General features: G+C 35.9%; 3 protein-coding genes across 9 annotated transcripts; all 3 read left to right on the forward strand.

Moving 5' to 3' along the window:
- LOC109725133 lies at positions 374-3,964 on the forward strand. 5 transcript variants are annotated; one of them, XR_002220196.1, is made up of 4 exons: positions 374-1,084; positions 2,735-2,868; positions 3,074-3,238; positions 3,331-3,964. XR_002220196.1 is itself a non-coding variant. In XM_020254216.1 (3 exons), exons 1-3 carry the CDS (start codon positions 739-741, stop codon positions 3,403-3,405), a joined length of 483 nt encoding a protein of 160 aa, XP_020109805.1. In that variant the 5' UTR covers positions 374-738; the 3' UTR covers positions 3,406-3,964. The 5 variants fall into 5 exon arrangements, 2 of the variants coding, with proteins under 2 accessions (XP_020109805.1, XP_020109806.1); XR_002220195.1 differs by having other exon boundaries at positions 2,789-2,868; XR_002220197.1 differs by having other exon boundaries at positions 2,789-2,868; positions 3,177-3,238.
- On the forward strand, positions 21,064-22,242 carry LOC109725211 (outer envelope pore protein 16-3, chloroplastic/mitochondrial-like). Its single transcript, XM_020254313.1, has 2 exons — positions 21,064-21,394; positions 22,163-22,242. Exons 1-2 carry the CDS (start codon positions 21,064-21,066, stop codon positions 22,240-22,242), a joined length of 411 nt encoding a protein of 136 aa, XP_020109902.1.
- Positions 24,077-26,862, forward strand: LOC109725300 (rhodanese-like domain-containing protein 9, chloroplastic). Of its 3 annotated transcripts, XR_002220233.1 has the most exons (7): positions 24,077-24,233; positions 24,883-25,124; positions 25,218-25,368; positions 25,627-25,712; positions 25,786-25,890; positions 26,053-26,225; positions 26,692-26,860. XR_002220233.1 is itself a non-coding variant. In XM_020254445.1 (6 exons), coding segments are annotated over exons 1-6 (627 nt in total). In that variant the 5' UTR covers positions 24,077-24,192; the 3' UTR covers positions 26,694-26,862. The 3 variants fall into 3 exon arrangements, 2 of the variants coding, with proteins under 2 accessions (XP_020110034.1, XP_020110033.1); XM_020254445.1 differs by lacking the exon at positions 26,053-26,225 and having other exon boundaries at positions 26,692-26,862; XM_020254444.1 differs by lacking the exon at positions 26,692-26,860 and having other exon boundaries at positions 26,053-26,325.

Consider the following 27,592-nt stretch of genomic DNA (forward strand, 5'->3'; position numbering starts at 1 on the left):
GACTCAATGTAGATATTGCCTTTGAGAGATTTGGAAATAACAAAATGATTTGCTCAACAAAAAAAAAAAAAAAAAAAAAAAAACAACAAACACACAACAACACCATACACCAAAAAGGTCTTTTTGTGGCAATTATTTAGCGGTGATTATCAAACGGCCGCTATTACTATTATTTTATTACACCTTTAGCGGCAATTATTTTAAATATTAGTTTCAAACTAAATATTTATATATTAATATATCTAATTCAATCCAGTCTAACCAACCTCACCTAACCAACCAACTCCGTCTTCGCGCTCATTCTCAACCCGCAGCCTACTCCCTCCCCATCCCTCTCGCCAACTCTCTCTCAGATCCAAGCTCCCTTCCCTCACCTCTCCCTCTCCTCTCTCGATCTCTCTCTCTCTCTCTCTCTCTTCTACACAGACCCAAACCCAACCCCTCTCGCCCATCTCCCTCGCGTCTCCTCCAACCTCTTCCTCTTTAGGGTTTTCTCCTCCAACCTTTTCCGCTCCTCTCAACCTCATATACGATGGTCGGATTGGGAAGGATCGTTCGCCGAGGCGATCCCCCAGTTCTCTCTTTCGTGCTACGTGCGGATTCTTAGGGTTTTGATGGAGATCGGAGCTTTTAGGGATCGATTTTGTGGAGGGTTTTTTGAGATCTGGAGGTGTGATTCGTGTTCCATGAGGTTTTGGGAGGTGAGATCTTAGGGTTTTGGATTTGTCGTTTGTTCCGATGTCGACGGGAGCTCCGAAGGTGCGGTCCATTAATGTCGCGGAATCGGAGGCGAGGCCGATCCTCGGACCTGGGGGGAACAAGGCGAGATCATCTTCTATACCTCGGAAGCATTCCCCGAAGTTGAACAAGGCGGAGGAGAAGAAGTCCTCTTCGTTCTGTAGCTGTGCCTCAACGGGGAGGATCGGGAGGCCGAGCTTCACGGCCCGGCGGAGGCCGAGCTCCGCTAGGTCGGATAGTAAAGTCCTGGCTAAGCTGGAGAAAGTTGTTCCCGATGGTGTGTCTGTGCCTCTGGTGGAGATCTCGACGGTGAAGAGGAGGTGTTCTTGGGTTACTCCATATACTGGTGCGTATATCATTGATTTGCCCTCCCTGTGCTTAATGTTTCAATGTGGAAATTTTACTGCATAAACAATTGACATTACATTTTGCCAGTATAAGTTAGAGATGTTGCTATTTTCGCGTCCAAATGCAACGTTGCTTTCGTACTGGGAAACGTAATTTAATTAGAAATGGTGAGTTAACTGTTGAAAACTTCTGATAGGGTTTTTGGATTACAACCATATGTAGGTGGTGGGATTAGAGTACATTTTAGTTGATTTAGCTAATTAAAAGAGTCGTATCTATACTACACCAGATATGGCTATACGTCGTGGTCGTACCGGAGCAACATGGTAGAATCTCTATCGTCAAATCATACAACTCATGGTCTCTATTGTAGCTGGTCAAATTGAAGCAGGACATGTATTTGGTGGAAGATGCAGATGTTTGAGAAATTCTCTTTATATTTTCAGGATGAATCTTTACTACATAATGGTAAATTGGACGAGAAAAAGACGTTGGAAAGCTCGATATGCTTAGTTTTTTTCTTTGTATATTAAGTGGTTTGTGGATTGTAACTTAAGCAACAGTTTGAAACTATGTCATCTTGCAGAGGATAAAACCGATATGCCTTCTTTGGTTTATATTGTAGTAGTGTTGTTCTGTGAGTAGTATCACCGTTGATAAAATTGTTAGATGCACACTAACAATTTTTGAAGTACATATAGATGCAGTTTAATCATCAACATACAAAATGGTATAGTTGTGGTGAATAACTATCAAATTTTGGCAGTGAGTGCTACTGAATGCTGTTAATTTTTGTTTTTTGAATACGTGCACCTTCCTGTCTTTTTTGTTACAACGTACATGTTAACACATGATAATTTAGATGTATGAAAGTTACTGGTAATCATCGTGGTACAAATCCAAATGGCAATTTAAAAAACCCCCATATATTTTTGCCTCCAATCTCTTAATGAATGAATAAGAGGTTAAAGCATATATTGATTATTAGTTATGAATTATTCACTATTATGACTTAAATTCTAACCTGAATTTGTCAAACATCTCTGACAATCAACTTGTTGTATATTAGCATATTTGGAATCCATCTCTCTTTCCTCATAAAATCGAGTTAACTTAAGAACAAATTGTTTGGGGATTCTTGGGATGTAGTAAAATGTTGGAAGTTAGAGGCATTCTGTAAAGTGAAGCTTCTGGAGATGGCTTTGATCAGGAAAAACACAAAAAACATCACTGAACTATATCATGCTGTTCTCTTGATGGCCATGGCCCCACCATGTGTGAGCATTTAACTCTTTGTGGGTCTCTCTATGTTTGGGAATCTATCTTTGATGATTGAGTTGGGCCTTCAAATTAGCACCATGCATATGTTCTGTGTGAGACCTGACAAATTATTGAGTGGAGAATGGATTAGGAAAGTTCACATGAATTTGGATAATAATTAGGCTTGGTCTTGTTGTTCAAGATAGGTCCAAAAAATAAATTATTGAGTGTTGAATGGATTAGGAAAGTTCACATGAATGCATATGCGGACCCAATTGCAAATGAATAAATGAACTGAGCTAAAAATGAAAAGCAACTAGGCTTTAAAAATCAGGTTACTAGCTCTAATTTTCATGTTGATAAAAAATGGTGCAATGCTGATTTTCAGGACTGAACTGGACCAGCCTTGGATTTTGATAAAATTCGTTTAAATTTCTTATAGGAGCTGAGCTTTGGAAGGGGTTGCAAGTGATCTTGACTTCATCCTCTAGTAGTTAGAATCTTGTTTGGACCAATTTGGAGGTAAGATGAGTGGTAATTTCAGTTTTCATTGAGGTCGAAGACCGAAAAAAAGATTTTACGTCAAAGCTGAATTCTTGACCTTTATTTCTTAATTGTAAAGGAATTTCACAGTGAAATATAGATTTTTCTTATAGTATAGAAGTCAAAGATCACTTTTGAATTGCCCCCTAGCCTTATATTGTTCTGAATTTTCTTGTGGAGCAAGAAATTTGCAACACCAAGGTGCAGCCCAGCAGCTGCAGAAATGCATCCCAGTGGTGGTCATTGAACTTGAGAGTGAACTGATATATTTACTTTTGATCTCGAAGGAAAGCATCATACTAATCCGTATGTGAGAATCCTTTTCAGAGGAGAAGAGAGAAAGACCAAGGTTTGTATCGTCGTCATTCCTATACGTAGCAAACCTGTGTATTGTGATTATATCTACTAAATTACATTACTTCTTTACTCTAATCAATGCAGTGCATTAAGAAAAAAAGAGATCCACGTTGGGAAGAGGAGTTTCAGTTCATGTGCAAAGAGCCACCTACTAATTAATGATAAGATGCATGTGGAAGTCCTTAGCAGGCCACCTAGTATTGGCATACACTCGAAGGTACCTTCAACCTCAGCTTTGATGGCATTTATGTTGGCTTTTGAGATCGAAACTGTCTGGAGCCTATGATTGGCTGGATATAGGGACAGCAACTAGCTAAGATGAGCTTTTCAGACCCTCAAAGTAGCTCTTTTTTTTACTTTTTTGTAAGCTTCTGCTTCTTTTGAAAGTTGATTTTTATGAATGACTGCTAGGATTTAATGAAAAACTGTGCACCAACAAATCATCAAGTTTCATTTTTTATGCTTTGGACTTGTGGCTCGGTGAATCATGTGGCTCGTGTTGATGAAGTTAATTAGTTCCATGTCCAGTGCACCGTCCTGCAGAACTTCACTTGTTCTCTGGTCTGTTGCTTGCAAAGATATGATAATCATTTTCAGCTTCTGAATTTGTAGAGCTCCAGATTGAAAAGAATGCTGATTCCACTCAATCAAGTGTTGATTTTTTTTTTTCCAAGAAATTACAGTATTGTTTGGAGCATCAAAGATGAAGTTTATTTGACATGNTATTGGTTATGCTACTTAGAGCTGTACCTTTCATATTCAGGGTGCTGGTTGGAAAGTTGTTGCTAGTTTTGAGGGGAACTTCCCTAATAGGATCAAACAACTTCCACTGGACAGGCACTTTGATATTAATAATGTCAAAAGGGTAATTTAACCATCTCTTCATTCTTACTCTAATATTTTTGTCCTACATTATGACTAACCTCTTTTAATGGTTTTTATGGCACTCTAGATTGTGCTGGAAGCTGATGGTTATCAACCATATCTGATTTCTCCGGAGAAAGGTTTAAGGTCTTTGATAAAGGGTGTTTTAGAATTGGCAAAGGAACCGTCACGCCTCTGTGTGGATGAGGTAAAGTTATGACTTTTGAAGCATTTTTGTATCTAATAGTATCTTATCTCTATTTTCAAGGCATAAGCCTAGATAGTGTTAATTTGTTTGTTTGCTTTCCTGGTGTTGTAAGTGTTTCTTTTTATCAGCAATATTATGCTTTTAGAAAATGCTTCCCTGTTAATGTGATTGATTTTTTGTTCTTTTTTCCCTGTATTTCAGCTTTGGAATGGTTAATACTTAATCGTACCCATATGCTCTTATTGCGAAAGGTGTCTGTTTTGTTATCCTTTGTTAATCACAGTTGTAAGGGCTGTTTCTTTCCTCGTTCCCATTGCATTGAGCTTAATATATGCGTGCACTCTGCTCGGTTGACCTATCAAATGGTTAATCTTTTAGGGCTACCAGTCAAGTATCATGCTTCATATATATGTGTGCACTCTGCCCGGTTGACCTATCAAATAAGTGGGAAAGAAAACATGGTGTACTTGTCAATCTTTGGCCATTTTCCATTTTTTGTAGCGGGAAAGAAATAATCGTATACTTTTGTCAATCTTTTGGCCATTTTCCATTTTTGATATCATCCTTCAGTTTTTGAATGGGAGGAAAACATGGTGCACTTGTCAATCTTTGGGCCATTTTCCATTTTTCCCTTAAGTTCTGGCACAATGCATATATTTCACATTATGTAGCTTGTATTGCTGTAAATGTGACTATCTGGTTTATTTTAGTTACTGATCTTTCTTTCTCATAATTCCTTATTATAACTCGTGCCATTAGGTGCACCGCGTATTAATAGATATAGTATCTGCTGCTGCAAATGCAACGCCAGGACTTGGAAGATACCCCCCCTTCAAGCGTGAGGTAATCCTTTTGTCTGATGCTGTCAGAAAGAAAGGTTTCCTCTTCCCATCAATTGAGATAATTTAAATATGGTTTCTAACTCTAAAATTCTTCCATTTTGTTGCAAGGTCATTGTAATTGCATCTGCTGCATTGGAGGGGTTTAAAAATGAGGCCAAAAAGATGGTAGTTGCCCTCGTTGATATGGAGCGTGCCTTTGTTCCTCCTCAGCACTTCATCCGCTTAGTGCAGAGAAGGTCGGTTGGATTTTATTTCCTTTTCTCTTGAAAACTGTTGGTGAGCATGATGCGGTTTGTTATATTAACACTGAAGAAGCAGCTTTAAAACAACTTTGACTATGGAGATGGACGAAATGTCTTCGTTTTCTACTACATGTTTGTCAAGTTTTAAAGTTTGTTATGGTGATCTATCATTCTCCATGAACATGTTGCATACCTTCTTTCTCTTTCTTCTTTGCAGGGCTTATTATATGGAGGGAATGATACACTATTTGAGTCCACAGGTCTTTATGCAAGGGTAAGATGATATCTTGTAACTAACATATTTTGCTACTCTATAGTGATTATCTGTTAATTACCTTAAAATGTTCGTATGGTATGTCATTTCGTCTAAAGAGGAACTTATTAGATTGTTTTTCTTCGCGTGCATGCGCCTTAAGCTTCATTGGTCCAGTCAATAAATAGTTACTCTATTTCACATTGTTATTTATCTAATTGAAGATGCAAGAATTTACTTTTCACGACAAACCCATGTGAGCAAGCCATTTGCATATTATAAATTTTTAACATTGTCAACTACGCCACGCATGGGGAGTCCATGCTTAGGACTTAAAAACACTATTCCCGTCTTGCTTGTGGGTTTTCTACAAGAACCTCGTAGTATACCGCTTTAATCCTCTCTTATGAGTCACTTTGTTTCTTTGCTTTTAGTAATGAAACTTACCTCCTGGTCTTCAAAACCTCCGTTTTTTAGGTGTCATACTCCACTTAAGCAGGAATATTAGTGGTGCAATTATTCGCCCACAATATGCAATTGTTGACACATGTTGTATGAAATAACATATTCTGTAGTACTGTACAATTTTATGTTCCTGTACTGAAACTTCTATTTTCTTCTATTTGTCAAATCTAGTCATCAGTTCAAGAGGTTCTTCTCAAGACAGGAAAGGTAAATATTTTTGCCTACATGCTATTACTATATCTTTGTTGTGTGACTATCATTTTGTTGTTTAAGTATCATCATGTGCCTAATTCATGTTATTATTTAACAAGCAAGGGTGTTTTCCTTCGACATTACCAATTTGCAGTGTCCCCCTCACTTTTTACATATTCTTCTCTAAAGTGCAGTTTCTTATGTGACTTTCCAGAATCTACTGAAAATGAAAATAAGCCCACTGTAAACACTTCATACACTGACCTGAACTGACTAGCAGCCTATATGGCTCGGTAGAATCTATTGAACAAGTATTGTTGCATAGAATCATTTGAAGATGCACTCCCAGTTTTGGAGAAGGGCTTACTCTGATTAATCCATTGTCAGATATTAATCTAACCTATTTGGTGATATTGGCCTGAAATCCTTTTCGCTGTTCTTATGTTCATTTTCAGATGTACTTGTCTACTTAATTTGAGTGCTATTGTTACAAAATGAAAAGAAAAGCTAGACCAAATCAGTACAACCTAACTTTCATATTTTTCAGAAAATTGATATGATTTTTATTTGGTCATTTCGAATACTGATTTTATGACTTCTTTTTGGTTGATCCAGAACAGCTGGAGCTGCGGAAATTGAAGTGGGAAGCAAGAGTTTCAAACATGCGATGTTTGTTATTTTTTCGCTACATTTTGAACAAGTATTTTTTGTTAGAACTTATGTTTGAAATTTAATTTGAATACTGAGATTGTAATTTGAAAATTGAGACTATTTGATATACAAATTATTAATGCTTTTTGGTTACTAATATTTTTTAATATTTCAATTCATTGTAGTATTTAGTTGTTAATCAAGTAGTTTAATATTAATTTAATTGCCGCTATAAGCTTTATTTACTAGTCATTTAGTATGTTTTTTGCGACAATTATAATTAATTATAGCGGTATTTATAATAGTTGTTATTGTTTAGTATTTAGCGGCATTTATAATAGTTGTTATTGCATACTATTTAGCGGCATTTATAATAGTTGTTATTGTATAATATTTAGCGGTATTTCTAATGGTTGTTATTGTATATTATTTAGCGGCATTTATAATAGTCGTTATTGTATAATATTTAGCGGCATTTATTTGAATTTTTACCAACCGCCGGAATAAATGCCGCTAAAACTTTTAGCGACCCTGCCAATAGCGGCAATTGTTAAAATTGCCACAAAATATTTTAGCGGCAATTGTAATTGCCGCTAATTTAAAAAATAATCGCCGCTAAAACATAGTTTTGTTGTAGTGAACACATCTGCAAGTCTATTATTAGTCATTTTCACAATAACAATATCTTTATATCTTTTTCTTAGGGGTATCTATTTTCATGGTAACTCACCATGCAAAATTTCACTTGGTTTATGTGACAATTCGATACTTATCGATCAGGTCAATCTTCGATCTAGTTTTGTATTTTTTTACTTTAGTAGCCTATGGTTTAAAGTGCATTAATTTAGTACCCCGTGTTTCATTTTTCTCTTTTCGTCGGCTCCTCTGTTAATATTTGGTTAAGTTATATACAAAAAACTTCAAATACCCTATCTAAATTTATCGAATATTTACTTTAGTACCTTCAGTTTTAACTTTGTCATTGATTTTTTTTCTTCCGCTAATATTTCGTTAAATTATATATTAAAAAAAAAACTTCAGATATCCTATCTAGATTTATCGAATATTCACTTTAGTTCCTTTTAGTTTTAACTTTGTCACTGATTTAACGAAAAAATTAGTGAAATGGATAATAAAAAGAGAAAAATGAAACCACATGGTACTAACTTGATACACTTTAAACCACAGGATACTAAAATAAGAAAATGCGAAACCACAGGGACTATCTTGATACACTTTAAACCACAGGGTACTAAAGTGAGAGAGTATGAAACCACATGCCCACAGGTGGAGTATTTGAAATTTACGTACCCTATATATTATTATATGTGGTCAACCAAATCCGAAACCGATCTGACCCGATTCGACCCAATCAACTTACAGTCCATAATTAGGATTTTTTTTTTTTTTTTTTGAGAGATAGATAGCACGCTACCTGCTTCGTTTATTTCATTTAGAAATAAACTTAGCTGGAAATGTGAATCAACTAGGATTCGAAATTGGGTCTCGAATACTAACCACCAAGCCCTTTGCCACTTGCTCTAGGGACAGCCGGTATAATTAGGATATTTTTAGTTCTCCTTTCTCAATCAAGAGATTCTCCTTTCGATATATTTACAAGAAACTGTATGTAGTTAACCCATAAAAATTCTAATTTTACTATACAACTAAAAAGAATTAACGATAAAAAAATATTTTTTTGGATATTTAAGAATGTTTAAAAGCATTTCAAAATAGTCTATCATATTTAAAAGCGTTGGCAAAAATATCAGCAAATAAAGAATCACAACATATATATTGTAGCGTTGGTAAAATATATTCTGACGCTTTAAAGTACCAGAATTTTTAAAAATTCTGACGTCTTGAAGTGTCAAAAAATTAAAAGTAATAGTAAAATATGTCATTCAATAAATTAGTTTGATACAATAAACGATACATATGTTGACGTTTTTTGAAGCGTCAATATTTGCTATATTATATAAATGCCTGGAGACGCTTTACCCAAGCGTCGTCTAAAATGCATTCTTATACTGAGATTTTCTTATAGTGTATATTTTTAATTTATTTGATTTGATTTAGCTATTGACTTTTTAATTTTAAATTTTAAATGCGTCATTTGTTTTTTTGAGTTTATTTGTATATTTTTTTTTGCAATTTAATTATATAACTATAAGTTTATGAAGTAAGCAATTAGTATAAATTTTATATAGCTAAATCAAAATAGCATATAGATCAACTTTATTGTGAAACAACCGTTGTCTCTAAAAGCTTAAGCTATTAGATAACAGTGTTTTAAACATTTTTATATTTAACACTCCCCCCTCACGTCTGAGCTCGAGACTTTTTAATCGGCCCATGACGTGGGCTTGAATTAAATGGGAGGAAATTAATATGTTAGGAGCCTGGCGTGACTCAAACGCAGGACCTCCTATTCTGATACCATGTGAAACAACCGTTGTACTCTAAAAGCTTAAGCTGTTAAAGAACGGTGTTTAAACATTTTTATATTTAACACTTCCCCTCACGTCTGGGCTCGAGACTTTTTTTAATCGGCTCATGACGTGGGTTTGAATTAAATGGGAGGAAATTAATATGCTAGGAGTCTGGCGCGACTCGAACTCAGGACCTCCTGCTCTAATACCAGGTGAAAATACTTTTTTTTTTTTTTACTTTTACTGTTTTATCCCATGTGAATTTTCAATTATACGCATGTAATTATCTTGGATTTTTTTTTCTTTGAGACCAATTTGGAATGTTAATTAAATTAATCTCATGTTTATGGATGCTACATTAACAAAATTCCAAATGTGAAATTGAGTTTTAGCAATATATTTTAGGCTAAATTGCAAAAAACTTGTGTTGTCAACACCCGTTTTTTAACTTTCTCTCCCTGTCATTTAAAAACCAACATTTTGCTCCATTGAAAAATGAGAAATATTCACTTTAGTCCCCGCCTTTAGTATTTTCTTAAAATTCCATTTATATCATATTTTTACTAGGCTAATATACTATTAATAGCACCAATTCATTGGTGCTACCAAATTTTTGGCCATTGGATTAAGAGATGTGCGGTTAGGATAATATGGGCCCCCTAGGGTTGAGTGGGTGGTTGGTTGAATAGTATGATCTAACGGGTGAAAATGACCAAAAAGGTAGATCTAACGGCGAAAAACTTGGTAACACTAAATGCTTCGTGCTCTTAATAGCATAGTAGCCAGACTCCATATTATTATATATTTTTTATACCCAAAATACTCTCAGCCCCCTCCCCCTAGCATTGCCGCCTCCTTCCTCGCCGCCCACGCCGCCTCGCCCAAAATAGTACAGAGTCTATACTTTTCTTCTTCTTTTTTTTTGTTAGAAATGAACTTAACCAAAATAAGAAAATAATTAAACTTCGAAATTGGGTCCTCGGATATCAATTATTAAACTTTTTACCATTTGCGCTATGGACAGTCAGTTTGTATTTGATAATTTTACAAATAGGTAGGTGTAAAGGGAGCAAATTATATATTGGGGTCAATTGCACAACTTGTACCGTAACTTTGGCAAAAGTTTCGAGCATTTGAGTTCGATATTTGATGCCCTAAACTCTTAAAATTATTTCACTTTAATTTCCTAGTTATATACTTGGTGCGTTTTTTCTTTTTCTTTTTTTTTTCATGCACCATGCATTCAATGGGACCATTTATTGTGTTACAAACTTTTCAACATGTAAAAACATACAGAATTTATCTAAAGTATAAATTATTTTGAATTAACTATATATCCAACTTTTCAAAATTTTAATTTTATAATTCAACTTTTCAGTTTGTTCGATTTGAATCCGTCAACAGCACTATGACTTTAAATTTAAGTTAATTACTTATTTTAATAAAGTATATATAGTTGCGAGAAGTTTATAAAGTATATTAATCAAAGATGTAAAGATAAACGATGAATTTAAAATTTGAAGTTAAAGTTTTGTCGGCTGACGTGAATCAATTAAACAAATTGAAAGAATGAATACTAAAATCAAAATTTCGAAAGGGTGAATAGCCGATTCTCTATGTCCCTACCGTTTCAGTATGTAGAAAGTGTGTTATCAGTAGGGATGTAAATAGATATGAATATCCAAATTTTATCCGAATCCAAACCCGAACAGAGCGGATTTTATCCGCTGTAAATGGATATGGATTCAGGAGTGGGCTGGTATGCTTATGGAAGCACGGAGCCTTCCGTGCTTGCAAGTCGTTTTCGATGTTCGGACTTTCGAATTGACGATCGACTCCGTTAGACTTGATCTAGAGTATTTGAAGTACCTAGAAAATAAATTTTGTGATTTTTCGATATCATTTGCCTAGTGATCAAATGGGCTCAAAATCAATAATTTTAATGACCGTGGTGAGCCGTTTGCAAGTTTAACGGTGTAGAAATATCCAAATCACTTGAAATTTTGATAGAAAATTCTTTATACATACTATATAAAATAAGATTAATATCTTTGATCAAAATTTTTAATGTCATGTCATCACATTTTGTGAGATTTTTATTTTCAGCCGTTGATTTTGAGCCTCTTCGATCACTAGGCAAATGATATCGAAAAATCGCAAAATTTATTTTCTAGGTACTTCAAATACTCTAGATCAAGTCTAATGGAGCCGATCGTCGATTCGAAAATCCTAACATCGAAAACAACTTGGAAGCACGGAGTGCTCCATGCTTCCATAAGCATACTAGCTATACTCATGGATTCAGATATGGATATTAAAAAAAACAATTCGACGGATGCGGGTTCGGATATGGATATTTTAAAAACATTCGAACCCAAACTCGAACCCGACCCAAACCCGAACAAATTTAATATAATATAATATATAAAAAAATTCAAACCATGCCAAAAAAATACTTACACTTTTATAATCTAAACCAAAATACGAATTAGGCTGGAATACTATTAATAGTAAAACGCTCTTTTTGCTATCAAGTTTTTAACCTTTGGATGAAAAATTGTAGGGTCGGGATGATATTAGTCGGTTAGAGCTGAGTGGTCCCCCTAGGGTTGAGTGGTCCCCACTAGGTTATAGTATTTAATCCAATGGTTAGAAATAATGAAATGAGTTGATCCAAAGGCTAAAAAACTGGTAGCAACAATGGAATTTTGCTACTAATAATAGCCCAGTCGAACTCACCAAAATACATATATCTTTATAATCTAAAACTTAATATTCAAAAATTAAAACCTTCCCTACACCAATCGCTAGCTCTTTCGGGTTCGGGTTTCAGATTTTTGATCGGGTTCGAATTTGAATATGAATTTTTAAAATCCGTTTGGTTCGAATTTCGGATTTGATAGTCGAGTTCGGATTCGAATTTTTAAAAATCCGCCCCGAATCCGACCTGTTGACATCCCTAGTTATCGTGTTAATAAAATATAGAATAGATGAAGACAGATAGAAATGTGTCGCACGAGCATGCAGATAAATAACATGCATGCGGAAAATAATTATATATTTCTTTTGAAGTACGAACGTGCATGCTAAAGTCAAATAAACCAAAAACTTTGAAATTTTTGTACATGGAACTTGAGAAATCGGGCTTTTTTTGCATTTAACCCCCGACAAATTTTTATTTTAAAAATAGTCTTATTAAAATTTAATTTGCAAAAATGGCTCTATGTCTACCACGTAGGCGCCACGTCAGCGCCATCCGGGCGGGGCTGGGAGCGATAGTTAAGTTAAACACGGTGAACCATTCACCGTGTATAAATACGGTGAATAGTTCACTGTGTTTAGTACATATTTTTTATATATTGAAAAGAAAAATAGAGAATTTGTATTTCTTTTCTTCTCTTTTTCAAAAATCCGAGTCCGAACCCGAAAATCAAATTAAAATCCAAACCCGGATCCGAACCCGACGGATTTTAAAAAATCATACCCATATCCATATCCGACCAAAAACTCGAAACCCGAACCTGAACCCAGCGGGTTTTAAAAATCTATACCGTTGGATGAAGATTTAAAAATAAAAAATTATTAAATATTTTATATATTGTATAAATAAATAAAAATAAATTTTATATATATATATAATTTATTCGGGTTTGGACTCGGATAATATTTCGGATATCCATATCTATTGACATCCCTACTTTCTATTCCTCTTTTCAATATATAAAAAATATGTACTAAATACGGTGAACCATTCACCGTGTTTGAACACGGTGAATGGTTCACGTGTTCAACTTAACATACGAGCCCCGATTCACCGTGTATTACACATGCTATTTTATTTATAATAATAATAATAATAATAGTACTACTAGTGCTACTAATAACAATATTTATTTTTATTACTATTATTATAAATTTAAAAATAAATAAATCATCAGCATGAGCATCAGCATCATTATTATTATTATTACCTAAATATAAGGATGATTATATGTTTCTCTTACATTAATTATTTTTAATTAACTAGATACAAGCTATAAATAATGTAAAATAATATATTTTAACATTGTATATGTATTACACATGCTATTTTATTTATAATATAAATTTAAAAATAAATGAATCATCATCATCAGCATCAGCATCATTATTATTATTATTATTATTATTATTATTACCTAAATATAAGGATGATTATATGTTTCTCTTACATTAATTATTTTTAATTAACTAGATACAAGCATGAGAATAGCCTCTCTTTTTTTTCACTAAAACGATAGAATAGTTGTTTCTGGATTAATTATATATTTTACAATTATCTAGAATAATTTCTAGTTTGACCAGAGTAGTTGTCCCGACCCATTTTTTAGGGCGTTTGGCGGAATAGCGGAGATAAATTGTATTGTCCCCGGTTTATTTCCATATCAAACAGAGCCATAGAGGTTTGGAACCATAAGTCTTGATGGAATTGAATTTATTTAATTGATTAATAATTCAACTACCATGCACATGGTTGATTTAATGAGACTATTGTTCTTTTTTTTTGGTTTAAAATAAAATAGATTTAGTTAGTGTCTATTTAAAACAAGACAGAGATTTATTTATATATATTAAGTGCTATTAGGTTTTGCAAATGATATAAAGATATGTTCTAAGCTACAATTTTATGCATTAATGTAAGGAAATAATATGACTCGAATTTTAGAAAATTTTTCGAAAAAATAAACTCAACTTCAATATTTTCCTCTCATTAGACTCAATGTAGATATTGCCTTTGAGAGATTTGGAAATAACAAAATGACAATTATTAGTCATTTTCATAATAAAATTATCTTTATATCTTTTTCTTAGGGGCATTTATTTTCATGATAACTCACTGAATCATATAAATATTATTATATATTATTATCTGTGATCAACCAAATTCGAACCCGATCTGAATCTGACCCGATTCGACCCAATCGGCAGGTCCATAACTAGGATATTTTTAGTTCTCCTTTCTCAATCAAGAGATTTGTTCTTCTCAAGCCTTGTAATAGTAGAATTGGATACATTTCTTTTCATCTACAGTTTGTAGCTAAGCAAAAGATGTGATCTTACACATAAGGATCTCAACTGTGATTTGGCCCAATCCAGCCTTTGCAACGTAGCCGCTTCATAAATTACTAGTGAAGGCCCGCGCTTCGCGGTGGGAAATTTGCGTAATTTTTAAAATATTTTGAACAATTTTTTTTAATTTTAAATTAAATATAAAAATTATATATAGTAAATAAATATATATTTATAAATAAAATTAGATATATATAAATTAGATTTGAAATTTATATATAAAATATAAAATTAGTTGTAATTCTTCGTCTTCTTCTCTTCTTCTCTCTCTCTTTACTCCTCTGACTTCTTCTTCTTTCTTCTTCTTTCTCACTCATCTCTTCCCTCTCTCCTCTCCCACCCCTCGTTCCCCGTCGGTGAGTACGCGCTCGCCGCCTCAAGCGCGCCGCTGCCGCAGAGCCCATCCGCATGCACCGCTGGCGTGGCGCCATGCGCCCCGCGGCAGCACTGCTTGGCGAGCTCTGCTCCCCCAGGCAATTGCGTCACGCCCGGGCTCGGCTCATTGCTGCCGCCCGCACCTTCGCTCCGCTCATGCTGCCGCCCGCTGGCGGAGGTGGGGGGTGGAGAAGGGGGGAGAGACGGGGGAGGGGAAAGGAGGAGGTGGGAGGTGGAGAGAAGCCGGGTCGGGGTGTGAGGAGAGAGTAAAGGGATTGAGGAGGGGGACCTGAATGTCGGTAGCGCGGGTCGGAGAACCTGGGTGACCGCACCGCCTCGGCTGCGCGCGGTCGCCCCGCGTGGAGGTGGGATCAGGGGGGGTGGGGGGGGGGAGGGTAGGGGGAGGGGAAGAGGAGAAAATGAGAGAGGGGGATGGGGGGGGGGGCGCTAGGGAGAGAGAGGTAAAGAGAGTGAGAGAAGGGCGGGGGGGCAGGTTGGGGTGCTCCCTCTCTCTCTGTCTGCTCTCTCTCTATCTCTCTCTCCCTCTCGCTCTCTGTCTGCTCTCTCTCCCTCTCTCTCCCTCTCTCTCTATCTGCTCTCTGTGGGTCCTGCCGAAGGCCCCCGCCAAACGCGGGGAGGCCCCCCTGGTGCTCGGCGGGCGCACATGGTAGGCCCCTCCCCTCTCTCTCCCTTTCTCTCTCTCTCTCTTTCTCTCTCCTTCTACTCTGCTCTCTCTCTCTTCCTCTGTTCTCTCTCTCTCCCCCTCTCTCTGTATGCTCTCTCTCTCTCCTCGGGCAGAGCTGAGCAGAGGGGGGGATCGCTGAGGAGATGACGCGTGGCGGGTTTAGGGTTCGCCTTTTATTATATGTATAGATAGTATGCGAAAATTATGCCCGCGAACTGCTCTGAGACTCATCATTGAATCGTTGATACTAACCACAATTCCAAAAGTTTGGAAATGTGTTGGCGGCAAAAATCCGGCCCAAAGAAGTTCTCTTTTTTTAATCAATTCGGGCTTTTCGAATTATGGTTAGTGTCAACTATGACACCCCAATAGTCACATATCAGATAATGTCGGAGAGTAAGATAGGCTTATAAGTGATGGACATACTAGTAATAATAATTGGGTTTAAGCATTTTGAGTCAGTGATTTTGGCCCAACAAATTATTGTTGCTAGCGATTCCAGTCGTTACATTTGGTGTCAGAGCCAATCACTAGCCGGAAGTGTGTGATAAGTCTCGGCTGAGCCAGAGTTTGAATAGCAGGCCGTGCGAGCATCTGAATGACAATAATAGCGAGACAAGTCTTACTTCGCTTAATGATCTTGGGCTATGTATCTGATGGGCTGACGAGGAAGTCAGGCCCAACCGAAAATATATGATGAGTCTGAGCTGAGCTAGAGTCTGAATGACAAGGTAGTCAAGATCTAAAAATGATAGGCTATGTCAGGGTCTGAATGACAACGCTGGAGAGACAAGTCTCATATCACCTGGTGATTTTGAACTATATGTATGATAGGCTGACAAAAACATCACGGTCTAAACAGGAGGAGTTTGTGACACCTAAATAGTCCCACATCGAAAAATATGGGAGAGTGATGCGCTTATAACTGACAAAGACACTATTAATAATAATTGAGTTTAGCATTTTAAGCCGGTGATTTGAATCCAACGAATTATTATTTCTTGCGAAACGGATCATTATAAAAAGAAAGAAAGATTCGGATCATTATAAAAAGAAAGGTTAATTGTATACACGTCCCTGTAAACACAGTGAATGCAGATATATCCCTTAAAGTTCAACTTTCATAAGTTGTCCCTACAAAAGTTCTAATGTATTCAGATATGTCCCTTAGATTAAGATCCGTTAGAAAACTGTTATTTTTTACAGTATGCTCGTGAAATGACATTTTTACTCTCACAAATATGTCCCTCCAAAAGCACATTTGCAGAAATGACCTTTCAATTTTTACCCTCTTCTTCTTTCTCTTTCTCTTCGGGCCGCAGGAGCGGACGGCGACAGCGGCGGATCATCGACGACGACAACAAAGAAGAAGAAGGAGGAGGCAGCGGAGGCCGTTGTCGGCCAGCGACACCGCCGGGGATGGCCCGTGGAAGCGGACGGCGGCGGCGGCAACGATCGGATCATTGACGACGACGACAAAGAAGAAAAAGGAGGAGAAGAGGAGGATACGAAGAAGAAGAAGAAGAAGGAGGAGGCGGCGAAGGCCATTGTTTGGCCTTCTCCGTGCTTACCTCAACCGGCGGCGCCACCGGGGATGGCGAGCTCAGCGCCGATCTCCCACGAGGAGCACCGCCCGATCTCCCACGAGGAGCACCGTCGACATGGCCTCCATCGGCCGCTTCCTCTGCGACCGCAACTCCTTCTCCGTCGCAATCACCCGCCGCATCTCTTCCCTCGCCGGCGACGAAGAAGAGGGAAGAGGAAGAGGGAGAGGAAGAAGAATGAGGTAAAATTATCAATTCACTTTATTAATTAATCATGATTAAGTATTTTAACCGTAGTTAACTAAATTTATTTAACGGAAACTAACGGCAGGAATATATCTAAATACATTATGACTTTTACAGGGATAACTTATGAAAGTTGAAACTTTGCAGAAATATATCTGTAATTTACCATGTTTGCAGGGATGTGTATGCAATTAACCCTAAAAAGAAAGATGTAATCTTAGGTTCCCTATATGAGTGTGATATTTGAATGAAGTGTAGGAAAAAAATTCAAATGGAGTACAGAGCACAATAATAATAAGCACAAAAAAAAAAAAAAAACACAATAATTGTACAATCAAGAACTCCAAAATTTACGTAGTTCATCTTAAAGCCTACGTCCACGGAGACCAGAGTAAGAAGAAGATTTATTATAAAATAGTTAATTAAACGTATAAGATCTTTGCAGGCATTAACTAAAAGAGAGCAAGATCTTCACAAGCTTTGCACCAACGAAGCCACTACATACCGAATAGCAGATACATTCATATAAAGTTTGATTTTTCATATTTATCCATACAAAAGTCCTAAAATTTTCAAGTATACCCTTTCTATTATGATCCATTAGAAAAATATAGTTAATCATAAATAAAATATTCAATCCTAATTAGTAAATGAGGTAAATTAACATTTTTATCCCGCTTATATTATTTGTGATGGCAGAAAGAAAAAAAAAAAAAAAAAAAAAAAAAAGATAGCCGTTGAAAAGTTTTTGAAAAATATTTCTGCTTAATTCTAATAGTTGAGGCTTTTGGAGAGACATACTTGTGAGGTCAAAAAGGTAATTTTACCCTTTTTTCATTAAAAAATAAGCAGTGCTCTAATAGTAACAAACCAGATGGGCAAATATGAATACCACTGAACTTTTACAGGAATAAATATAAATAGTTGAACTTTGTAGGGATATATTTGCTATCCTATATGTTTACAGGGAGTTGTATGAAATTAACCCTTTTTTGTGAACAAAATAGAATGTTTTTTTTTGGGTGGTCATTTTACACTCTCATCTCTAAAAAAAAGAGTCAATTTAGTTTATTTTGAATAAGGTTAAAAGATTACATTTCACAATAAAATAAGTTATATTAGAATTAGCACCAAAACCATGTCAAGTGGCAATTTCTAATACTAGTAACAGCATTTTTTTTACGGCGGAGACTTAATTGAAATGTATCCTACACAGATCAGGGACCAAATTGCAAGAAGAAAAAAACGTAGAGACGAAAGTAAAAAATTGAAAAAGATCAGGGAGCAATGTGAATTATTCGTTAGGACAAGCCCAATAGGCCTTAACTTGTTTAATTCAGCCCAATAACCTATTAGACCTGAGCGGGGGGCAACATACGACCCGACCCGACCCGACCCAACACAACCCGACCCGGTTGACCAACTTGGTCCGGTCCAGAAAATAACCGGATCCGGGCAAAAATAACTGGATTCGGAAAAATTACTTCGTGCGGATTAAAATCCTGATCGGATACTTAAATATCTAATTTAAATTTATTATGTTGATATATGAAATATCTCCGCGGTTATGGTATTTTCTTTCTGTATAAACAAATTTTGAATTTATTATATTTTTTTCATTTTAAAAAACTTTGGTTTAAAAGCGAATCCAAGGTACTGCATGCGGTCGGATCCGAACATCCGATTTTAAGCCGGGTATGGATGGATCCAGATTCGATATGTTGGCCGAAATCCGGGTCCGAGTTAGATTCATTATCCGTAACGATTTTAAGCAGTTAAAAAAGCTGGCTAAAAATGACAAAGCATATATATATTCAACTTATTTTGATATTAAAAAAAGTATATAAAAATAACAAAAAATATAATTAAAAATAATTTGATAGAATCTTTCGATGAATATATCATATTGATTCATTTTATATTTTTTTTATTATCTAACCAATATCTATTAATAAAGTTATTAGATTTTGTCTAAAATAATAGATTACTTAATATTACCATAGAGAATTGGCGAGAAAAAAAAATAGTTTAGTATATATATATATATATATATATATATATATATATATATATATATATATATATATATATATATATATATATATAGTGTAGAGATTAATAAAATATAATAATAATAATAAAAATAATAATGTGTTTGACCAAAAAAATAATATAATATAACAAATGAAAATTATACGTAAAGTGTAGTGGATTTGCAAAAAGGCCCACAAACAATCTCAATTTTTAAAAAAGCCCATGGGCCTTGAACATGAACACACACTTAGTTGTCACCAACGGCTCCGATCAAATCAGTTCCAAAAATCTCAACACCGGTGATGCGATCTCAGCCGTCCATTTCCTGCCCTTAAGCGGTTATTGTGTACTTCCTCTTTTCGCTTCTCGTACGGAGCTCCACAGAGTGCGTAGAGAGGGGTGAGTATTTTTTTTTGTTTTATCAATTTAATTAAATAAAATTTGTATTCATTTTGTCTTTGTGTAAATTTTGGATTAATTTTGTTGAACATTTGCTTTTCTTTCTCCAATTTTTTTTAAGCTTATTTTTTGGTGTATTTTTTGGGGTCACGCTTTTGATTATAAAATAGAAGGAAGAGAAATTTGTTGCACATATAAAAAAAAAAAATTATGATAAATTCATAATTGTTTATATTCCTCGCATTGTGAACGAATTTAGGAGCCGTTTGGTTGGATGTAATTGTAAATGTAGTTGTAGCTGCACTGGAGCAGTTATAACTGCGTGTACATTCAAATTCGATATTTATTTTGATGTATTTGAATTCAACTGCTGCTACAGTTGTAATTGCAACCGTATATATAAAATAATAAAAATCCGTAAATATACTTTTTCAACCGCATGCAACCAAATAAAGCATTTATACCTGTAGCATTTTCTACTATATCTAATCAAACAAGTTGCATGTAATTATAATTGTTGTGTTTTCAACTACACTGCATTTATAATTACGTCAAACCAAACGACCTATAGTGTAGTTGGATACATATGCAGTTGAAAATACAGCTGTTTTAATTACATGCATCTTGTTTCGTTAAATATAGTAGAAATTATCGCAATTATGAATAACTTATCGGTTACATGCAGTTGAAAAGTGAATTTACAAAATTTTATCATATATGGGGTGGTGAGATTACCCTCTACGTAGGGAATAAAAAATTTACATTTTGAAAGGTTATTAAAGAGGTAAGATTATCTTTTTGTTTAAAGTTACGCTCTTCAACTGCTTCGATTTGTCTTGCGGCCAAGTTGAGCGTAGTTTCAGCCGTGCAGTTGAGCCTCTTCGTGTAGTTTCAATTGCAACAGTTGAATGCAAATGCATCAAATCAAACAGCAAATTTGGACTTGCATGATTAGGGTGAACTATAGGATTCATTCATACAGCCATAATAGATACATTGTTATGTTTTTCGCAGTAGATTACGATTCCAGGAAGAGATTTTACAAATTGGCGGCGAGTCGCTTTGTTTACTTACTGTGCTTTTACGGTTAAAGATTCAATTTGGTAGACGAAGCGCCACCGGAGATCAATCAGCGAGCTGTTGAGTCGATACAGTTAAGAACTGCGTAGTTTTGTCACGATCAGCACGAGAGTTTAGCTGTCGACATGTTTTGTCGATGCTCAGTCGTATTATTCTCGATTAGTATCTTTCTTGCGTACTTTTTCTGATGTCAGTCATGGAGCACTCGCATCTCGCGGACTTGAGTGATAAAGAGACTGCAATTGAAAAGGCGGTCGAGGGTGCAACTTTCGGACTAGCTGTCGGAACAGTATGGGGCACAGTTGCTGCTTTGCTATCTGACCACCCTGCATTGGAACAAAATGTTGCTCATCCTGATCTGGTTAGAACCCTAAGGGCTTGCGGAAACTACGGACTCTCCTTTGCCTCTCTAGGAGGTGTATATTCAGGCGTCGATCGGCTTCTGGAGAGACGGAGGATGAAAAAGGACTTCGTTAACGGTGCTGTCGGTGCTTTCGCTGCAGGAGCAACTGTTTTTGGTCTCAGAGGTACAAATTTCCATCCTTCCTTGCGCCTTTATCGGGCGTATAAGTAAACTTAGTACAAATTCAGTTCGCAAAAAGTGATTATTATGAATATTGCTGAGGTGATTGTACTTATGCTAGATTTAGTTCGCGTCGCCTTTTTTGGTTTAGGCCATGTATAGCTTTAATGTTCACTTCATGATTCTTCTTTGGTGTCCGAAAAACTAGCTAAAATTCCATGCCCTCACATTTTCGCAAACAATCAAAGATCGAAACAAAAACAAGAACATTTATCTGAAATGATGGGGCTTTTAAATTTTAGGTAAGAAACCCATAGAATACAATATATCTGAACATTTTTTCTTCTCTTTCTCGCAATATATTGTAATTTATTTCGTGAATGCTGCTACTGTCGGTATCAGAACCGTAGAACCGAACTTTACCTTCGCTAAATTGATTTCTCTTTATACATTCTTTGTTTTGCGATTTTAAAAGTTCAGTAAATGGTTTCTTACTTCTCTGCTTAAATCCTTTCGAGTCGAAAATAGTAAGTTGCACAACTACTGCATGGTATGGGTGCGCAGATCGAGCTCTCAATTCGCAAAATGAATTGAGACACAGAAATAGTTAACATTTTTCAAAACCGGGTGTTGTTTTCCCGCGCTTCTGAATCTCTTTCCCTCTCTCTTTGGAGTTTAGATGTTTTAAAACAACAAGTATTTCCTCTGTATCTCTTTTCCTCATTCGGTCGGTATCTATCACAATATGAAGATATTGTTTGCTAATTTACAGGGAGGAGCATCTCCGCCGATGTCGTCGCAGGATCAGCTCTTGCTGTGACTTCTATGGTGATGGATTTTAGTGGCTTTTAAAGCATGTTTAGTGCAAAGAGTGATTCTTCTGAGAGAAAAGCCGTTGCCGTCGTCGTCGCCGTCGAAACACAATTATAATTAGATAGTAGTGCTACTGCTTTCACTGGTGATTGATTTTATAGTGATTGTGAATTACTTCAATCCATTTCTGAGCATTTGAGCTGCCATATGTTTACTCTTGAGCTTTTGATCACAAGCTATTTGAGGAAAAGGTTTCATTGAGTTCCTGGAGTAGCTTTCTGTTGCAGCAGAAGTAGAAAGTTGTCTGCCCCCAAATTGTTACTAAATTTCTCTTATTAGCTTTCTGTTGTAGCAAAAGTAGAGCTGCATGTCACAGACTTAAGCAAAATCACTTGTCTAGTCCATGCGACATTCGCCTTTCTTCACAAAGTGAGCAAAGCAAGCCTACCTCTCTACTCGCTAAGTTAGGACCTATCTGCCCTAAACTAAGTATAAGAAAGAAAGAGTTGAAAAAAAAAAAGGAGTGTTGTATATTGATTGAGAGAAGAGTTTACAACTAATTTTCTAAGGAGAGATGTTGGAGGCCACAACCTTATATAGGTCACACTTATCACCCAAGTTACAAATGAAAAAGCATCAAGTGGCGCATAACTACAAGGTAAAAAGAGGGACTACAAACTCTCAAGAGACCCAAGTTCGAATCCTAGTTGTTTCACATTTCTAGCTAAGTTTATTTCTAAATGAAATAAACGAAGCGGGTAGCGTGCTACCTATCTCTCAAAAAAAAAAAAAAAAAAAAAAAAAACTCTCAAGAGACTATACTTATTGCCCTCCTAGAAATTCTAAGGAACTTTTGACCCTTCGGCATCCGCGTCATCAATCTTGAAACCCGCATAGAAACTTCAAGAATGCCTCAGCAAAATCTCCGACAGATATAGATATGGATAGGATATTATTCGAAAATATCAATATTTGTATTTGATAATATTCGGATCTGGTTGGATACGGATATGGATATGATTTTAGAGAGTTAAATTTTTTTGGATATCCAAAAACAACAGATATAGATATGGATATCTGAACTTTAGTATTATTATTTTTATATTCTTTATATTTTTGGATCCGCCCGGTCCAATTTTGCCTGCTCGGCCGCCCGCCCGCCCGGTCCCGCCAAATCCTCTTCCTCCATAGTCAATCTTTCTTTGTCTACTCTAATTCATTACCAATTAAAGTACGGAAGGATGATTAATACATGAAATTATAAAGTGATTTTTTGTATTATTCGATTATTTTATAATGAGTTATATATTAAAATTATGTATTTTATATATAAAGAAATATAGTTAGAAAACAAGATAGAAAAATAAAATTTTTTTTTGTATATATATATTAGTATATATATTATTATTTGAATACATATCTGAACCATATTTGAATTCGAAAAAATATTTGATCAGATCCGAATCCGTTTTTAGTGGATATGATAATAAAAATTTAACATCCCATATATATCCGCATCCGAATTCGTATCTGAAAAAATAAATATATGGATGCGGATATGGTTTCGTCAAATATCCTAGATCCGTTTTCACCCCTACTTATAAGGATAATTTTTGATTTTTTATTGCTAATAATTATATACTCCTATACTCTTTTTATGTGAATATTTTATTTTAAAAAAAATTAAAAAAATTTAGCAGCATTAGAGAACGAGTAGGACCGGCCCGGTTCAGCCGATTCGCTCCGGTTCGTGCCGGCTCAATCCGGTTCAGTCTCAGGCGCCGAGTATAAAATGACTATAATGCCCTCGCCCCGGCTCCCACCATCTCGACCCATCCAGAACGCGCCGCTCCTACACGTGGCGCTCTGCCATTTGCTGCAGGGATTTTCTCGTGGGACCCACTTCTCCTATAGCGCCGATGGCGCGCGGAGTACACGCTTCGTCCCGACTCTTCGCCTAAACCCTAACCCTAACCCTAACCCTAAAAAATGGCCCTTGTCGGATTGTGTACGGCCTCCTCTCCTCCGAGGTAATTAATTTAATCAAAGCGCTCCTTTTGTTTTCCTTTTTTTAAATTTTTTACCATTCGTTCTTCTCTGTTCTTGCAATTTGAGTGTAAAAGCTGTGATTTTTATAGCTTTTTTTCCCATCTAAATTCATCTAGAATTGTCAATTTTGCAGCTTTCGAATTACAAAATGGCTATGGAAACCTAATTTGTGTGTCTAGGGCTAGAACACCATAGTTTTGGATAAATTAGGGTTTCCTTGGAGCTAATTTTAGGTTAATTGTGAATTTTTATGTGCTTAATTAGACTCATTGTGGCCATTTTTAATTTGTAGTAGGAATGCTGAATTTGAATCTGAATTTGAATTTTATATACTCGAGGAATCCAATTTTGAATTTATAATTTATTTCTTTTTAGCAGTCACCTCGAGTAGAACGTTTGACGAATAGAAGAGTTTGAAATTCTGAGGCTCAGAAGCAGAAGCAGCAATTTGGTGCTTCTGTTTTTTAGGGTTTAGTTATAGTGCTTCTCCTAACAGTGTTATTTAACCAGTACTTCATTAAACAACACTACACCCTACAGTCGGACCAAACGTAAGTAAATATCAAATTTATGCGATTAGAAAGTTTGTTTAACCTCAAATAGGCGAATTCAAATATTTTGCTACCCCAGGGTCTCTTGGGCAGCTTTTAGAATCGACTACCCGAGAGCTGTTAACAGCAAGCCATGTAGAAAGAGAATTTCAGTAATTCGAGCCGAAGTGAATTTCGTGAGCGGAGACGAAGCGAAGAGGCTCGTCGACGAGGAGGGATACACCGTGTTGGACGTCCGGGACAAAACTCAGTTCGATCGCGCTCACATCAAGTCGTGCCACCACGTGCCCCTCTTCATCGAGAACAATGATAACGATTTAGGTATCGGTTTAGCTTCTTTTTTAACTTTCCGTCGCGAGCTCTATGTTGAGGTTGGTAATTACGGTTTGAGCTCAAAGATTTAATGGCCGACAGGGACGATAGTGAAGCGGACGGTGCACAACAACTTTGCGGGGTTGTTCTTCGGCCTTTCGTTCACCAAACTGAATCCCGATTTCGTCAAATCGGTGAAGGAGAAGTTCTCTCCCGATAGTAAACTGTTAGTCGTGTGCCAGGAAGGATTGAGGTTGGCGAATGCCTCCGTTTTTCTTTGTTCATGATGATTTTCTTCTCAGTTTCGCGCTATTTTCCGCTATCGATGAGAACTATGTTCGCTCTAGCATTCTCTGCTATAACAGCTGAACCTCATGCCGCGAGCATCGAATCGAACACTTTCAATTGAATGCCGATTCTGCTAAACCGTAAACACGGTTTCCATGCGATTTTGCTTGTAATGTAGCCGAAATAGTTTACTTTGTAATGGAGGAGTTGTTTGATACTGAAGGTCCACTGCAGCTGCGAATAGGCTCGACAGAGAAGGTTTCGAAAACCTAGCTTGCATAACATCGGGCCTTCAATCGCTCAAACCGGGTCAGTTTTAGCAACTGTAGTTACACAAAATCGTCGTAATTGTGGTTACGGTAATTACGTTTCGTGTATGCAGGTACGTTTGATTCGGAAGGTGCTACCGAGCTCCAAAACGCGGGAAAGGCCGGTCTAGTGACCGTCCAGGGGAAAATTTCTGCGGTACTCGGGACCGTATTGATATGTAAGTTTATCGTTTTAATTGCGACTTTAACATGCTTTATTCATGGATAGAAAAGATGAAAAAAAAAACCAACTTTTTTGTTTTCTTTTTGCTTATTTTTCTGTGTCGAGGGTCGTCTCGTCCTCGTACTTAACATTCTTTCTGTTTGATCCTCATCTTCAGGTGCGTTTCTTTTTATCACATTTTTCCCGGAACAGGCCGAAAAGATACTTCAAATGAGCCCCGCGAGATAGCAGTCGGAATTTTTTCCGCTTACATGTTGTTGTGTCATTCAACTTTGTGTTTCGAGGTTTCGCATTGTTAGCTATTCTTGGAGGCCACAGATTCTTTCTCAGGTAGAGAAATGAAGTAGCCTAATATATTCCAGTTTTTGGAAATATGAGAACTCTCCTCGTTGAATATAAATGTTAACAACATCGTTCTCTGGTAGCTTAAGCTCTGATGGATAAACGATTGTTTCATATAATTAAATGTATTATCAGAGCAGAATGTTCTGATTTCGGATAGTATTGAATATAAATATTAAAATACTATTCACTAATAGCTTAAGCTGTTGAAAGATAAAACGGCCGTTTCATACAATTTATCATACCTAAAATGGCCTGTATCTTATCTTGTTTTGCACATTGGCACAATGTTATCTCTTATATAATCACACACAAGCATTTTAATACATACACAAGCATTTTCATTGTATTAATTTGATGCAGCAGTACTACATGTTAAATTCCTATATGCCTCAAAAGGTGTCCTGTTATTAATTTTTTTTGCTTTTTTTTTTTTTTTTTCTTTTGGGTGCAGGATAGAGACAATATTACTAGAGAAAGATGAAAGATCAATGGAGATTAGGTTTTCTTGTATAGCATTTGTGAGATGGGAGTGAAATTATGCCACACTTTTTTTTTGACCTTTGTTCAGCTTAATAGTGTGTATTATTTTTCTTTTTTTTTTAAAAAAATATTATTTTCAATTTGTCCAACTGCTTCTTTTGTCTTAAGCTTGAAGTTTTAAATTTTAAGTTTTTAAATTTCAAATTTGAGTTTTAAAATCTAAAAATTTAATATCTAAATTTAAATTTTGAAATTTATAATATGTAGCTGAAGTATGAAATTTAAATAAATTTAAAATTTAAAATCTGAATTTAGAATCAGATTTTAATAAGCAAGTTTTAATTGTTTTTGACTTTGGACCTCTAAAATTAAAAAACTGATTCCAAGAATCAGAATCAAATTTTAAAAATTAAGTTACCAAACTATTATCTATTGAAGGAAAAATTACTTTTATACTTGAAATTACTTTTTAGAATCTAAACCTTACACCATCATCTTACTGCAGTACATGAAATTACCCACTTGTGGAGATGCTATTGAAAACAAAAGAAAGGTAGGATGGGAGCCATTGTAGTATGCAGAGGTTCTTAGGAATTATTAGTTCATTAATAAGAATATACACACAAGTGACATGTTTAGTTGGTAACAAATTTGCCATTTCAAATATGAAAGTATAGAGCATACCTAGAACATAACTAAAATTGTTACCCTCATGTTTCATCTCTATCTCTCTCTCTCTCTATCTCTCTCTCTCTCTCTCATCTATTGATCTTTGCCACATATATAAGAGAGATACCTTGTATCAATCCTCAGCATATATATATATATATATATATATATATATATATATANATATATATATATATAAAGCC

The sequence above is a fragment of the Ananas comosus genome, linkage group 19, assembly GCF_001540865.1.
Source record: "Ananas comosus cultivar F153 linkage group 19, ASM154086v1, whole genome shotgun sequence".
Taxonomy (NCBI): domain Eukaryota; kingdom Viridiplantae; phylum Streptophyta; class Magnoliopsida; order Poales; family Bromeliaceae; genus Ananas; species Ananas comosus.